This window comes from Girardinichthys multiradiatus, chromosome 20, assembly GCF_021462225.1.
Source record: "Girardinichthys multiradiatus isolate DD_20200921_A chromosome 20, DD_fGirMul_XY1, whole genome shotgun sequence".
Classification (NCBI taxonomy): domain Eukaryota; kingdom Metazoa; phylum Chordata; class Actinopteri; order Cyprinodontiformes; family Goodeidae; genus Girardinichthys; species Girardinichthys multiradiatus.
Window position 1 is genome coordinate 39,672,663 of NC_061812.1, and position 16,127 is coordinate 39,688,789.

Sequence of the window (16,127 nt, forward strand, 5' to 3'; positions counted from 1 at the left end):
TGCAAACACTATTACTATACTTTTCTGTCCACTTTAGTTGAACAGGTGTAATGCTTTAAGTATCTGCATGGGGACACAGATAAACACCTCTCTGTCTGTCCAAATACACCCTGACAGGATTTATAACAAATCCTTCCAGCACCTCTATCTTCTCAGGAAGCTGAGATAATTTAACGTTAGCAAAAAAGATTTTTATCATGGTTTACCGGTTATAGAATCCATTCTCACCTTCAGTATCACATATTGGTACAACTTCATCACTAACAAAGAGAAAATAAAACTCTGACGCATAACAAATCAAGCAAGCAAAATAATTGGTTCATCGCAAATTTCACTCTCCCATCTGTATGAGCGCTCTGTGATCACGAAAGCCATTCTGATCACAGAGGAACCCTCTCATCCCTTCCATTACTCATTCAGTCTCATCCCATCAGGCAGGAGATACAAAGTCCCACTGGCCAGAGAGGCAATATACAAAAAATCCCTCATTCCAACCGCAGTTACAGTCCTCAACAGCAGAGGGATTTCAATAACCCTTTTATGATTTTAATTTTGTATCGTGTGTATTCTGTGTTCATTTTGGTGTAATTCTCTTTTTAACATCTATTTGCATGTATAGAGCACTGTCAAAGACAAATTGTTACGTTTAGTGTCAGACAAATAAAGTTTCTATTTCTTTCTTAAAATTTTAGATTAGTTTGCATTGATCTTTTACAGCAAAACCTGAATGAAATATATTAAAGATGGTTGTAGTGTGACAAAATATGAAAAAATTCAATGGGTGTAAATAGTTTTGCAGAGCTTTGTATATTTGTAGGCAGGTGTCACTAAAATAATTTTTACACACTGGTTTTGTTTTTAGGGAGAATACCGGGCAGCTATGGTAGAAGAATGGCTGCAAGGTTTCAAAGAGCTGAGTCTTCCACACTCTGCTGATGCTAACCTGATCAACAGTTTAGGAGATCCTGTCAAGATCAACTCTTGGAAGGTCAGATGCAGACCATGATCGGTTTTTCTACGATCAAATGGAACTCTTCTATACACGCTTACAATGATCTGATGACCACAAATGATCTGAATTTTGAATATTATAAATTTATTGGCAGTTTTTATCTCCATGTTCATAGATTTCAGGATTGCCCAGGGATACATTTTCATTGGAGAACAGTATAATTGCCCAGTATTCTCTCCGCTGGACACTGTTCATAGATCCTCAGGGTCAAGCAAACAGATGGATCAAAAACATGGTGAAGTATTTCAAATTGTACCTTAATTACTTAGGGTTGCTGATATCCATAAAAGGCTATTGAAGGTCATTTATTAACCTGCAGTCATAGTTGCATTGCTCTTTTTTGCTTCCTGTTTTGTTTTTCAGGAGCGGGACAGGGATCTGAGGGTTTTAAGGCTCAGTGACAGTAATTACCTCCAAGGTCTGAAGATGGCTTTACTTGAGGGTAAACCTTGCTTGTTGGAGAATGCAGGAGAGGAGCTGGATCCCGCTTTAGAACCCGTCTTGTTGCTAGAGGTGGGTTGCACATTCATCCTTTACAACTGTTGGCAGAAACTCAAACATGTAAGACAAACTGAACTGTTTAATCTGTATTTATTACTCCTAGACCTTTAAGGAGGAAAACAGAACAGCGCTGAAGCTGGGTGACTCAGTTGTTCCGTACTCTGAGGGCTTCAGGTTGTACATTACCACCAAGCTGCCAAACCCACGTTACTCTCCAGAGGTTTCTGCCAGCGTCACACTCATTAATTTTACTGTGTCACCAAGGTAACACACACTTTCAGATAAAAGAAAACGGCATCATTGAAGCTTAGTTTTTTTGTTGGTTATCTTCATTTCCACCATTATGGAGAATCAGAGGCAAAGTACAGATGCTTTGATGATGATCTGTCAGGAATAATGGTTCCTAAATAGAAACTTTGAAAAGTGATGAGCAATCCCACAATTTAAAAAATACTGTTCTTAAAGATATTTTGTGTCATGCTCTTCAAATTTCACACCCTAAAAATGTTCTAAAGATGTGTTCATAAACAATTTTAAGACAAATTTGAAAATAACTGTTTTGCTTCTGTATTATAAAGAGACAAATTATGTTTTCAAACAACCTTGGTGTGTGAGTTCTAGTGTGTGACTGGACATTTTGCGTGAAATCAGGGGTCTGGAAGACCTGCTGCTTAGCCTGGTGGTAGCTGAGGAACATCCAGACTTGGAGGAGGCAAAGAACCAGCTAGTAATTGGCAGTGCCAAAATGACCCAGGAACTGAAAGACATCGAGGATCAGATCCTGCATCTCAGTCCTGCAGAAGGAAACTCCAAGGCTGAGGATTTAAATCCAGTGTTGGAGGCTTCTAAGATCAGAGCTGTGGAGATAAAGGTCAGAAAGTTTGAATGTTTAATATACACTGCCTTTAAAAAATATTCCTATCTTGAGGATTACATATTTTGCCATGTTACAGTCACAAACCTCAGTGTGTTTTACTGTGATTTTATATGACAGACCAACATAAAGTAGAACATTTAATTAAATGGACAATAAATCATACATAAAAAGTAGCATGCTGTGCATTTCTATTCAGCCCCTCTCAGACAAGACATCTGCAGTTACAGATGCTAGTCTTTTGTGGTGTCCCTTTACCAGTTTTGTACATCTAGAGACTGAAATCGATACCAGTTCCTCTTTGCAAAATACAATACAAGCGCAGGCATGTTGGAGGAGATCTTATGTGAACATTTCTTCTTTAAGTCTTGAAAGCAGTTTGAAATGCAGATTGGATTTAGGTCTGGACCATTGGACCATTCTAACACATGATTACGCTTTGATCTACCCATTCCAGTAGAGCTGTGGCTGTATGTTTTAGGGTTGCTGAAGAATAGATTCCCCACAGCATGATGCTGCCAGCATCGTGTTTTACCATGGAATTGTTGTGTTCAGGTTAATGCGGAGTGTCAGTCTCATGTTTGCTGTTTCCTCTACATTGCTTATGACTTCTTTGGGGTTTCCTTCAACAGTGACATGAGATGAATGTTGTCCTTGCCTCTCCATGCGTTTAGATGGACGGCCATGTCTTGATAGGTTTGCAAATGTGCCAAACCCTTTTCATTTTCTGATCATAGATTGAATAGTCGTCCATGAGACATTTAAAGCTGGGATATTGCTTTATAACCTAATTCTGCATTAAACTTGTTCCTCATTCCTGACCTGTCCGGTGTTTTTCAGTCTTCATGACCGAACATGTAAGACAAACTGAACTGTTTAATCTGTATTTATTACTCCTACACCTTTAAGGAGGAAAACAGAACAGCGCTGAAGCTGGGTGACTCAGTTGTTCTGTACTCTGAGGTTTCTTCACTGATGTTCTCTAACAGACTTCTGAGGCCTTCACAGTTGGTTGCATTGGATTTTATTTAGGGCTATTAAAGGAGGCTTAATAAAAATGCACTTAAGGGTTGTCACAATGAATATCCCACTAAAGTAAATTGTGGTTTCTTGTAATGGAATATAATGTAGAATGGTTACTAATATTTTTTAAGTTACTGTATTAAATGTTAAGACTACTATTGGTTGGTTTTTATTTGGTGCTCTTCATTTGTGTTTTCATGGCAGGCTAAAATGCTTGCAGCAAAGAAGATGGAGCAAGATATCGATGCCACTCGTTTCAAGTATTCACCAGTGGCAGTGCGAGCTCAGATTCTGTTCTTTTGCGTGTCAGAGCTGTCTAATATTGACCCAATGTACCAGTACTCTCTGGAATGGTTCCTAGGTGTCTTCATGGCTGCTGTTGGCAACTGTGACGCAGCAGGTACAAAGCAAATCTTACAGTGAAATTCTGTGGAGAACTGGCTGTTCTGTGCAAAAACAAGACCTATTTTACGATGTATCTGATAAAATCAGTTTAAGTATAAAACATTGTTATGATTTAGGTTTTCTATCTTCATTGTCTTTTGAACAGACACAGTGGAGAAGAGAATCAGCAACATAAAAGATCATTTTACCTTCAGCCTGTACAGGAACGTGTGCCGCAGCCTGTTTGAGAAACACAAACTCATGTTTGCTTTTTATCTGTGTGCTCGCATCATGATGAACGAGAATCAAATTAAAACGGTAACAGAGTCAGTGGGATTCTTCCTCTTTTTGAGCAGTCTCCAACTGATCTAGCCCATGTCCACTTGCTTAATCTCCGTTCTCTTTTGTTGTGGTAGACTGAGTGGAGGTACCTGCTCTCTGGAAGCATGCCTGTCCACAAGCTGACCAGCTCAGGGGCAGCCTGGATGTCGGATTGGGCCCGGCAGAACATTTTAGACCTCAGCGTTCTGGATGACTTTGGGGAACTGGCAGAAAGCTTCACAAAACATCTGCAGGGTTTCAACAGAATTTTTGACAGCAAGTACCCCCACAGGCATGAAAAGATGACCACTATTTAAACACATGCAGCCTTCCATTGTTTGTTTAGAATTTGACGTAAATATCAATTTATAAGGTGACTTTCTGTGTCTGCTTGTCTAAAGAGAGTTGCTGCCAGGAGAATGGGATGTCAGACTAAACTCATTCCAGAAGTTGTTGGTCCTTCGTTGTCTGCGACCGGACTGCCTGATTTACGGCGTGCAGGACTTTGTGTCTGCTCAGCTGGGTCACCGCTACATAGAGCCTCAGGTAAAGTCCCTCCCTTCCCTGCCGTGTTTATTTTCTTCTCAAGTCAAGTATTTCTGAAGTTATTTTGATCTCTCTAGCAGTGGCTATGAGCTGTCATTTTTTAATTGTGAAAGGTTTGTCTCCCTCTGCTGACTGTAGAAGTAGATTGCATTTATTATACAAACATGGTTTTGTCCCTGGCGTCATTCGCTTTCTTAGACTGATATTCTTTCTCTAATACCAAGCATTTGCAGTAACTGGCAGTGAGTCTTTTACATCACTGGTAGGGAGCTTTGTTCTATTTGTCTTTGCAGAACAATTTAGTTGAAGCGTTTTGGAGCATGAACAACCTGTTATGCTTCAGAATTTCAATTGGAATTAAGTCTGCACTTTGACTAGGCCACTCCGAAACCTTAACTTTCTTGTTTTCTTTGACATGTAAACTTACATATGTGCTTCAGATCATTGTCTTGCTGCATGACTCAAAACAACTTTAGCTTTAGATCCCAAACTGATTTCAAGACATTCTACTTCAGGGTTTTCTGTAAGAGAGCAGAATTCATGGTTCCATCAATAGCAGTCAGTCGTCCAGGTCCTCTAGCTGAAAGCCACCCCAGACTGACTTTGCCACGCCCTGTTTAACTGTCACTATGATGTAAAATGCTGTGTTAGTTTTACTCCAGGTGTAACGGTACACACAACATTCAGAAAGGAAATTTTTTTTCTGATCAGTCCACATAATAGTTTCCCAAAGGTCCTGGGGATCAAATGTTTACCCGATGTTTTTGGTAAGTGTGAGGCGGGCCTTTATGTTCTTTTTGGTCAGCAAGAATTTTGGCCTTGGAACTCTCTTATGGATGCCATTGTTGCCCAGTCTCTTTCTGACTGTTGGATCATAAACACTGACTGTAACTGAGACAAGTGAAGCTTGCAGTGGTTTAGATGTTATGCTGTTTTTTTTTTTTGTTTGTTTGATGAGTTGTTGATGTGCTCTTGGAATAACTTCGATAGGCTCTCCTCTTCTGGGGAGGCTCAACACTGTTCTATGTTTTGTTTTTTTTGTATAATGGCTCTTACTGCGGTTCACCAGAGTCTCACTCTTAGAAATGGCTTTGTATTTTTTCCCAGACAGACATGTTGTCAGACAGGTTATATTTAACAGATTTTTTAATTCTACATATAAGACAGTGATCAGGCCAAGGTGTGGTAGGTAAATTAAATTAGAAAAAACTTTCCCGTAGGACCATTTTGGTTTGAATAGCTTCTCTTCCTTAATAAATGAAATCAGAATTGTTTTTTTTGTATTTACTCAGGTATTCCTTGTCGGATATGTTTATTTGACTGTCTGAAACAGTTAATATGTGACAAAAGAATTTGGGGCCAAATACTTTTTTTAAAGCACTGCAGACTTAAGCAAAATGTAGAATAATAAATACATATTAAATTAAGAAGTAGTTTTCAAGTAGTTAGCTGCTTATCAGACTTGCTGGTTGTAGCTTGCTACCTGCATTTCAAAATACATCACCTTATTAAAAGGGGTGAGTGGTGCTGCTTTAGTTATGCACCTTAACTGTCCTTTTTCAGGACTCAAAATATTTCCAAGTAGCCATATTTGTCTTTCTTGTAAACAAGAAATAAGTGTGGGAGCCAAAGTATCAGCAACAGGTGGGGGAGGGATAGTACTGTGCTGCAATAAGGCTGAGAACACTTTGATCACTCCAGCACTGGCCTAGAGAAATTGGATTGTAAGAACCGTATGAAGGTAAATTGTTTATAATCAGGCTGTAGATGGATCCTAGTAAATGGCCCATGCCTAACTGAGACAAATTAAGACTAAACCCTTTTTCAAATGTAGATTTAACTTTTATCTTCAGGCATAATGCTTTTGGTGACTCTTCTGCCACCTTAAATGGTGTCTAATAAGCAAATTGTTATAACTATTTGTTTTTCCATCTCTCTGCAGATATTAGACCTGCCTGTAGTCTTCAAAGAGTCATCCCCCATCAACCCCATCATCTTGATCACGCCTCCTGGCATTAACCATGCTGCTGACATCTACAAGTGTGCTGATGTTATGCAGTTCTCTAAGAAAGTTATAGACATCTCGCTGGGTCAAGGCCAGGTCTCTCCAACTTTCAATTCTTATTTTTCTATTTTTTTTTTCTATGAATGAACCTCCTGGTTCTAACGGTTCTCTTGATTGATTGTGAATGAATACAGGCAACAAACTTAACCACGTGCAGCATTACAGTGAGAATCTAATATTTAAAACCTATCTTTTAGAAAACTTCTTTCTGCATGTTATAAGTTGAACGTGGTCTAAATCCAAAGAAACTCCAATTGGAAATTGTTTTCAAACTGTACACTCCAATGGTGGCTGTTCTGTAGATTTCAGAAGGTATTTTGCAGAACAATGTCTGTTTATGCCATTTAAACCTGGTCCGAAGCTGGATTATGAAGGGAAGTGTGAACAGTTAAACCTTCCCTAAACCGATTTAAGAGTATTCTCTTGTCTACGTACTCTGTTTTCTTACTGTCTGCTGTCAATCCCATCAGGGTCCCTTAGCTGAGGCTGTGATGCGTACTGCTATTGAAAGTGGTCATTGGGTCATTTTCCAGAACTGTCACATGGCACCCGGCTGGCTGCCGACCCTTGAACGACTCATTGAATCCATCAGTCCTGTAAAAGTAATGACATGCATGTGCATACAGTATATATACAAAAACACAGCTGAACAATACCAAAAACTGAACTAATCTTTTTGAAGCACAGATCTAAGGCCTTTTCACAATGCCTCTTTTACTGGGTCACCCTTTATGCACAGGTGCACAAGGATTTCCGTCTGTGGCTAACAAGTATTCCCTTTAAGAAGATTCCAGTATCTATTCTTCAGAATGGCTTAAGGATTATCATTGAGCCTCCAAGAGGAGTCAGGGCAAGCCTAGAGAAAGCCTACCTGAGATTCACCAATGAATTTATGTCTTCTTCAACGAAGGTCTGTCACCCTTCCTATATATTTACCTCCATATTATTTACTTGTCATGTTAATACATTTCCCTTTGGATTTGTTTGTTGTCTGTTCAGCAGAAAGTTTCACTTCAATGGGTTGTTGTAGCTCACTATATTTACAATGAATTCCTGTCTGCTGTAGGAATCTCAGTTCAAGTCATTGCTCCTCTCCCTCTGCCTGTTCCATGGGATGGTTTTGGAGCGAAGTCGGTTTGGCCCACCGGGGTTTAACGTACCCTATGAGTTCACTGATGAAGATCTGAATATCTGTGTAAACCAGCTGAAAATGTATTTGGATGAGTACCAGGACATTCCCTACAAGGTGGTTGGACCAAATATGACTGTCCATTATTTCTCAAAACTACAAAAAGCTTCTCCTGCATGACATTTCCTTACAGAGCCCTGCATAATGCCTTGTTTAAACCACTCATGCCCTACACAACCATTTTCACCAATAGCCTTATAAACAGTGTGGTGTGCATTTATTTTGATTTGAGTCATTAATTAGCGTCTGGGGTATGTCTCTACCAGCTTTGCATGTAGAGACTAAAATGTTTGCTCATTCTTCATTTTAAAATTGCTTGAGCTCAGTGAGGTTAGGTCTGGACTTTGACTGGGCCATTCTTTTTATTGATCTAAACTGGAACTCTGGCTCTTGATGCCTGGTATTAAGTGTCATCCATCTTCCCATCAGCTCTGAGCCATCGGATTTCCTGTGAACAGATGCTCTTATCTGAGTTGTAAATCTCTGCAGCTCCTCCAGAGTTACATTATGCTGATATGCAGCTTCTCTGATTATTGCTCTCTTTGTCTGTCCTGTCTAGTTAGGTGGATGGTCGAAGTAGGTTTGCAGTCATGCCATACTCTTTCTATTTTTAAATGATGGATTGAGTGGGTGCGGTGGCTGGCGGAGCGGTAGAGTGCGTGACCCATATATGGCCTCAGTCCTTGACACAACATCCCGAGTTCGAGTCCCAACCCAGAGACCTCTGCTGCATGTCCCTCTTTCCAACCCACTTCCTGTCTGCCTTTAAAAAAGAAACAAAAAAATGAAGGCCACTAGTGCTGCAGTTTATGAAATGATGGATTGAGCTTCATGAGATGTTCAGAGTTGGGATTTATATTTAAGCAAAGGCAATTGATTGCAGTGGATCTCAGACTGCAGTGGGGAATCAGAGTAAAGGGGGGCAGAACACAAATGTTTAGTTTAGTTTAGCTTATTATTTATCTGTCAGGGACCGTGTAAAAAAAACAGTAATCTCACAATAGGAAGAGATGGTTTGAACCAGACTTAGCAAAGCTACTTTCCATCTGCAGGGGCAAGAGTACACAATAAAACAAATCACAGTACAAACTGACCATTAGCTCATATTAAGAAATACTTTGTTCGTATGTCATATACAATACAAAACACATTTCCTACAAACTATTAATTGGCCTAAATTAATTAATACTAAAAATACTATACAAATATATCAACAATAAGTAAAAAAAAATAAAAAGTAAACACAGCAAATGCACTCCAACTTTTCAGATTTTTATTAGTAAAATCCTTGAAAAACCATTTATCTTTCACTTTCCAAACTACCATTATGCACTACTTTTGTTGGCCTATCACATTACATCCCAATAAAATATGCTAAAGTTCGTGCTTGTAATGTGCCAAAATGTGAAAAAAAATCACTTTTTAAAGGTGCTGTATGTTGCTCTCATGTAAAGTCTAATTAAAGTAGAACGTGTGACCAGACAACTAATTCTATACTCTTGAGACTAAAAGTATGTCTGTAAGCATGATCATTTATCTGTCTGTCTTGTTGTACTCCACATGACCAGGTTCTAAAACACACTGCTGGGGAGGTTAATTACGGTGGCCACGTGACAGATAACTGGGACAGAAGATGTCTGCTCACTCTGCTGGAAGACTTCTACTGTCCTGCCGTTCTTGGTGCTGATCACGTCTACTCTGGTGTCTACCGCCAAGTAGACTCTAATCTGGACATCAAGGTTAGATAAACACAAAGCCATGTAATTGATAGTGTGGATTTCAAATTGAATTTGAGTGCATCAGGTTGCATACAAAGCCATAAATGTTTTTCAGGGCTGCAAATAGATGAGTATGTAATGTGACAGTAAACACTAACACAGTATGTTAGGAATTTAAAGCAACAATTGTGGTCATTCATTGGTTTAAATAAAGATATAAAAAAAACAATTCTTCGAGACAAAGCAGCCCTAAAAGGTGCACTTTCATTTAGATATCAAACAGCCACACACGGGAGGAACTGCCCGAGAAAGATTTGACCACAAATTTCAAATGCCTTCAGACGCTCCACTTTGTGTGACCCTCTAACAATAAGTTCACATTAATAAAGTGTTTTCTCTGTTCTGTTTGCATAACATAAACAAGGAAATATAAGAGGTGAGCCTGTCAGTATTTTTCTGTTTGCAATAAGAAGTGTAGTGATGGTCGGTGCCGAGTAAGGATGTGTGAAGGTTGTCAGAGCCTAGAAATGCGTTATTTAAACGTTATCTATAAATAGTGTCTGTAGAAATGTTCTCACGTGTGTCAATCAGCTCCTGCTGACTGACAACATCCTGTCATGTTACTTCTGACGCTAGGGCTATTTAGCGTACATCCGAGGATTGCCTATCAATGATACACCTGACATCTTCGGTCTCCATGACAACGTTAATATCTGGTCTGCGCAGAATGAGACATTTGCCCTGTTGGAAGCTCTGGTTTGTCTCCAACCTCAAGCTTCTGCTACATCTGCTGGAGGCAAAACATTGGATGAGGTTTTGGCATAATCTGATTGATGATCTTTATTTGAATGAATGACATTTATGTGTTTTTAATTTATTAAATAGTGTAGTTAATGTAGCAAATGTGTAATTTTGTAATATGTAATGTTATGCATGTCCTCTTGGGGTTCAGACAGTGGAGGAGGTTGTGGTCAGCATAGTTGAAAAGCTCCCTCAGCCTTTCTTTCTTCAAGAGGTGACTGAAAAGTACCCGGTTCTGTATGACCAGTCCATGCATGCAGTGCTGATCCATGAGGTCATCAGGTGAGATCAGGCTGCACTACATTGTCTTCTGAACACATTCATAACCAATGATGTTTTTTTTACTTTCTGTCATGTTACAATCACAATCTGTGTTCAGAGGGATGCACGGTGTTAGTTTTCCACCACACACAGTATGTTGCCTGTAGGTGAGAAAGTTTTAGTTTTGGCTTCTTCTGACCAGAGCACCTTCCTGTGTCCACTACATTCATGGTTCTTACCTTTTGTCCTCATGGCTCAGATTTGTCTTGGCCCCAACACACCTGACTCCACAGCATGCAGTCCAGTGCTGCAGAAGAATTTTACCACTGATTCATTTAAGTTAGGTGTGTGTCAGTAGGGAAACACCTAAAACATGCAGGACAGTGGGCCCTGAGGACAATGGTTGAGAACCACTGCACTTCATGGTTTGCAGCAAACTGAAAAAGTGGCAAATTTGTGGAGTTCCTTTCAGAACTACCATGGGCCTCTTGGCTGCTTTTTAGATTATTTCTCGCCTTGTCTGGCCTGTCGGTTTAGATGGACAGGTAAATATGCAAATTGGTAGATTTTTTTGGATGATGGGTTGAACAGACCTTTGTGAGATGTTGAAAGCTTGAGATACGTTCTCCCTGACCTGTCTGCTGTGTTCCTTAGTCTTCATGATGCTGTTTGGTTCCTTAATGTTTTCTAACAAACCTCAGAGGCCTTCACAGAACAGCTGGATTTATACTGAGGTTAAATTGTACACAGACGGACTCAAAGGGCAGTATTTTATGTAGGGTTAATAGGGGGCTGACTACAAATACAGCTTTTGTTTGGTAAATATTTTTCAAAATCATGTATCCTTTTCTGTGAACTTCATAATTATGGACCACTTTGTGTTGGACTATGACAGACTCTTAATGAAAAAGCTCAAAGGGTCTAAATACTTTTGCAAGGTACTTTATAAGACACCAGTTTCTACATTTTTAGATCAAACTTCTAAAGTGGTATTTCACTTTTGTTTGCTACTTTGCAAGAATGACTAGTGATCAAACGTTAATACAACTAAAACAGTATGCATTACTGTATAAAATGTCCTATATTTTAATCACAATTACCTGCCTTGCTGTGATTAAGTGAAATGAATGTTTCACTGTGGTTGTTCTTTGTGCTGCAGAAGCCAAACTGAAACCAATAAAAACCAGTAATATCCCAATTTAAGACTACTGTGAGATTTTCAGCATTTAAGAAATAGTATATGCTCATTTGAAATGTGGTGCCTCGATGTGTTTATAAGAGTTGGGATAGTGCAATAAATACATAAAATGTGTTTTATTCTTGTATTTCTTGTCTTTCAGATACAACAAGTTGTTGGGGGTCATTTCTCAAAGTCTCAGTGATATGATGAAGGCTCTGAAAGATTCAGATGTAATGTCATCAAATATGGAGCTTATGGCCCTCAGCTTGTTCAACAACACAGTGCCTGATATGTGGAAATCCAAGGCAAGGCACGGAGAACTGGGAATAACTCTTCAATTCTCTGATAATGTTGTCTAATCAGTGCAAAGCCTTACTCATTTGTGTAATACAGGAATTTATTGATATATATTCCTAGAAAATATGAATACATACATAAATGTTATGAATGTATTTAAAATTAGAGTTTCAAATTTGTATTATTTTGTAATTATTTCTCTATTCTTTGTATAGTTATAAAATTGTGACAAGCTGAATTGCTGACCTATAGCCTTGGTGCTATATCTGTCTTATAAGGAAAGTCTCGGCTTTCTAGGAATACACAGAGCTCCCCATTGGTAGTAGAACTTTAGACTGCTTTGCTTTCTCTCTGCAGGCCTACCCATCTATGAAGCCTCTGGCTTCCTGGGTGTTGGACCTTCTTCAGAGGATCTGTTTCCTCCAGGGGTGGATCTCCAAAGGCATTCCACCTGTGTTCTGGATTAGCGGGTTCTTTTTCCCACAATCCTTTCTCACTGGGACCCTGCAGGATTACGCTCGTCGCTTCGGCCAAGCTATTGAAACTGTGGAATTTGACTTTGAGGTCACTAAGGCTCTTCTTTGCTGTACTAGCTCAAAACATTTTCATCTACAATTTCCAGGATTAAAGATTTAGGTTTAACTCTGTATACTCCTACTTTTGCAGTTACTCTGAAATATTAGCAGGGTTCCTACACAGTTTAGAAAAGTCTGGAATCTGATTTTGATACTTTGATAAGTATGGAAATATGAAAAAATCAAATAAGAGTATGGAAACATATTTGTATTTTCAGACTTAATTCCCTTTATTGACTAAAATGTTGTGACATTCCCTCTTATCTTCCTTCTTCTTATCCTTCCTTCCTTGTGTCCTACATCCATGTATTCCTTGTGTCCTATTTTCCTTAAGTCTTTCTGTCCTTTCTTTCTTGCTTCTTTTATTTTCTTCCTTGTCTCCTTCCTTCCATCCTCATGTCCTGCCTCCCTTATTTCTGTCCTTTCTTCCCTCCTCATTGTCTTTTTTTCCTTACCATCTTGTTTCCTTCCTTTTTTCATTTGTTGTGTCCTTACTTCTTTCCCTCCTTGTATCTTTACTGCTTTCTTTTTGTCAAGCCATTCTTGTGGCCAATTTGCTTTCTTTCTGCCCTTCTTCCTCCCTCTGTTGCCCTATCTACATACCTTTCTTCAGTACTTTTTTCCTTACCTCTATATCCTGCTTTATTTCTTTCTTTCCTTTCTTATGTTCATCCTGTCTTACCTGACTTCATCCTTCCTTCCATAAAAGTATGGAAGTGTTACATGTAAAATGTGAAGGAATTTATTCCATAATTCCATATCTTTCCCATATCTTTTGCAATGGCTCCTCCCCCAGGTGCTGGTCAAGCCAGTGTCAGAGATAACGGAAATGCCTACCACAGGCTGCTACATCTATGGTCTTTTCCTTGAGGGGGCTCGCTGGAATAACATGGCAGGTCGGCTCACAGAATCCAAGCCCATGGAGCTCCACACAGAAATGCCTGTCATCTGGCTGATCCCCAAAGCCAACCGCAAACCTCCAACTTGCATAGTCTATCTCTGTCCCATCTACAGGACCCTCAGTCGAGCCGGTTAGTACATACAGAAGATCTGACACTTGGACACAATGTTACGTAGTCAGTGTACAGTTTGTGTAACATTGTAAATTTGCTGTCTCCTCAAAATGACTCAACACACAGTCTTTGATATGTCTAGAATGCTGGCAACAAAAGTGAGCACGCCAATGTCCAAATTGTGCCCTATTAGTCATTTGTCCTCCCTGGTGTCATGTGACTCATTAGTGTTACAAGGTCTCGGGTGTGCATGATGAGCAGGTGTATTAAATTTGGTGTTATCGCTCTCCTCCTGGTCACTGGAAGTTCAACACGAGGTTGAGTGCACGTGCTCAGCATCATATCCAAAGGTTGTCTTTTAAAAATAGACGTATGAGTGCTGCCAGCATTGCTGGGGTTGACGGGGTTGACTTTCAGCCTGTCAGTGCTCAGACCATACGCCGCACACTGCATCAAATCGGTCTGCATGGCTGTCGTCCCAGAAGGAAGCCTCTTCTAAAGATGATGCACAAGAAAGCCCGCAAACAGTTTGCTGAAGACAAGCGGGCTAAGGACATGGATTACTAGAACCATGTCCTGTGGTCTGATGAGACCAAGATAAACTTATTTGGTTCAGATGGTGTCAAACGTGTGAAGTGTAATTAGGGGTTTGGGGTCACCAGCCAATATAGCACATTTTTAGGAAGAACTGTTCTGGCACAGACTTATTTTAGCACATGAGGATTTTATTTCATTTAAGCCCATTTCAGAATCACAGATTGATGCATCAGACCAGGGGGATCCTAACAGAATTGTAAGAGAAATCCCAACTAACAATGAACACAGCTGTTTTTTTATAAACTCTGCGAGAAATGCATACGCCTCCTTCATCCGGTTTTCTGTTACCACTCAGTAGACAGCTTCGACATGGGCATGGATTCCAACCAGCATCAGTGCTCCTGTGCTGCTGACTACCCGGTTAGACACACAACCCTTCAGTCTCACAAACTGTGGTCTGTATGTCAGGTAGTCTTTGATCCAGCAGATTGTTGAGGCCTCCACCTGAGTCTTCTGGAGTTTCTGACAAAGGAAATCTGGTTGAATTGTGTTACATGCACTGGAGAAATCAAAGAACATGATCCTCACAGTGCTGCTGGCTTTGTCCAGATTCATTCATGTGGGCCAGGCTAAGGTTGAAGAGGTGCTGCAGAATCCCACGGAGCTGCTCTGCACAGGCCTTCAGCACCCTCGGGCTGACATGATCTGGATCTGGACTTGCAGCCTTATTCCAGTTCAGTCTTTCCAGTTGTTTTTTTACCTGACTCCTTGAGACACACAGATGGAAGTGGGAGGCAAAGGGAGCATCAGCATCTTCTGATTTGGTTGAAGGCAAAGATGTAGAAGCAGAAGGGTCCATGGCTGAGGTGGAAGATAAAACATTTGATGTGTGACAGAAAAGCTGTGGGTCAAAGGAGGGTGGGATGTCTGTTTGGCTGTGAGCAGGATAGAAGGATGCTGAGCTTGTTTCAGATCTGAACCTACTGAAGAATTTTTTTAGGTTATTGGCTCTGTCCAGACCTTCATCGGTCTGATCATCCTTCTGCTTGAAGCCTGTGATCTTCTTCATCCCTAACCACACATCTCTGATATTGTTTTGCTGGAGCTTGCTCTCCAGCTTCTTCTTGTACACCTTCTTGCTGTCTCTTATCTTGACTTTAAGTTGCTTCTGTAAACTCCTGAATAATTTTCTGTCTCCCTCTCTGAAGGCTCTTTTTTTCTTGTTAAGCAGGTCCTTCAGGTCACTGGTGATCCAAGGTTTGTTATTGGGGAAGCATCTCACGGTTCTGGTGGGGATGATGTTATCCACACAGAAGTTTATATAGTCAGTGATACTCAGTCATGGCATTGATGTCCTGTAGCCTCAAAGCAACCTCGCAGGGCTTCTTCAGCTTCCTGTGACCATCTTCTCACAATCCTCTTTATTACGGGTTGCCTCTGAACAAAGGATTTATATTCAGAGCAGAGAAAAATAAGATTATCTGATTTGCCTAGAGGAGGTCTTGCTTTAGAGATGTATGAGTCCCTGACATTTGCACAAAAACAAATCCAACGCTTTGTTTATTTCTGTAAGAGCAGTTGACAAACAGTTGAAATGTTGGAAGTGTAGCAGAGAGTGAAGCGTGGTTAAAATCACCAAATATTGCCACAAATGCATCATAACAAATGTCCCAAAGTAAAAATGTATGAGCAAAAATCCTTCCAAGAGCACAGCATCCAACACTGGAGGTAACAATCATCCAAATCAATAAATCACTATCCACAAAAGGAGGTTTTTGAGTTTTTTTAAATCAGATATCAGAACAAAAACAACAGAGCAACATGGTGCCA

At 40.0% G+C, this 16,127-nt stretch overlaps 1 protein-coding gene across 4 annotated transcripts in view; it reads left to right on the forward strand.

Annotated features, from left to right (window-relative positions):
• dnah1 (dynein, axonemal, heavy chain 1) overlaps nt 1–16,127 on the forward strand; it is a 50,360-nt gene that overhangs the window by 32,884 nt on the left and 1,349 nt on the right. For 2 of the 4 annotated variants that reach the window (XM_047348828.1, XM_047348829.1), the window contains exons 57-75: nt 863–988; nt 1,128–1,247; nt 1,376–1,525; nt 1,617–1,777; nt 2,165–2,384; nt 3,615–3,810; nt 3,961–4,112; nt 4,211–4,407; nt 4,517–4,661; nt 6,604–6,762; nt 7,197–7,328; nt 7,466–7,636; nt 7,793–7,972; nt 9,484–9,654; nt 10,270–10,446; nt 10,586–10,716; nt 12,036–12,180; nt 12,530–12,736; nt 13,544–13,778. In XM_047348828.1, coding sequence (XP_047204784.1) covers nt 863–988; nt 1,128–1,247; nt 1,376–1,525; nt 1,617–1,777; nt 2,165–2,384; nt 3,615–3,810; nt 3,961–4,112; nt 4,211–4,407; nt 4,517–4,661; nt 6,604–6,762; nt 7,197–7,328; nt 7,466–7,636; nt 7,793–7,972; nt 9,484–9,654; nt 10,270–10,446; nt 10,586–10,716; nt 12,036–12,180; nt 12,530–12,736; nt 13,544–13,778 — 3,175 coding nt within the window. Of the gene's footprint in view, nt 1–862; nt 989–1,127; nt 1,248–1,375; nt 1,526–1,616; nt 1,778–2,164; nt 2,385–3,614; nt 3,811–3,960; nt 4,113–4,210; nt 4,408–4,516; nt 4,662–6,603; nt 6,763–7,196; nt 7,329–7,465; nt 7,637–7,792; nt 7,973–9,483; nt 9,655–10,269; nt 10,447–10,585; nt 10,717–12,035; nt 12,186–12,529; nt 12,737–13,543; nt 13,779–16,127 lie in introns of those variants that run through there. The other 2 variants (XM_047348832.1, XM_047348830.1) reach the window with 2 other exon arrangements.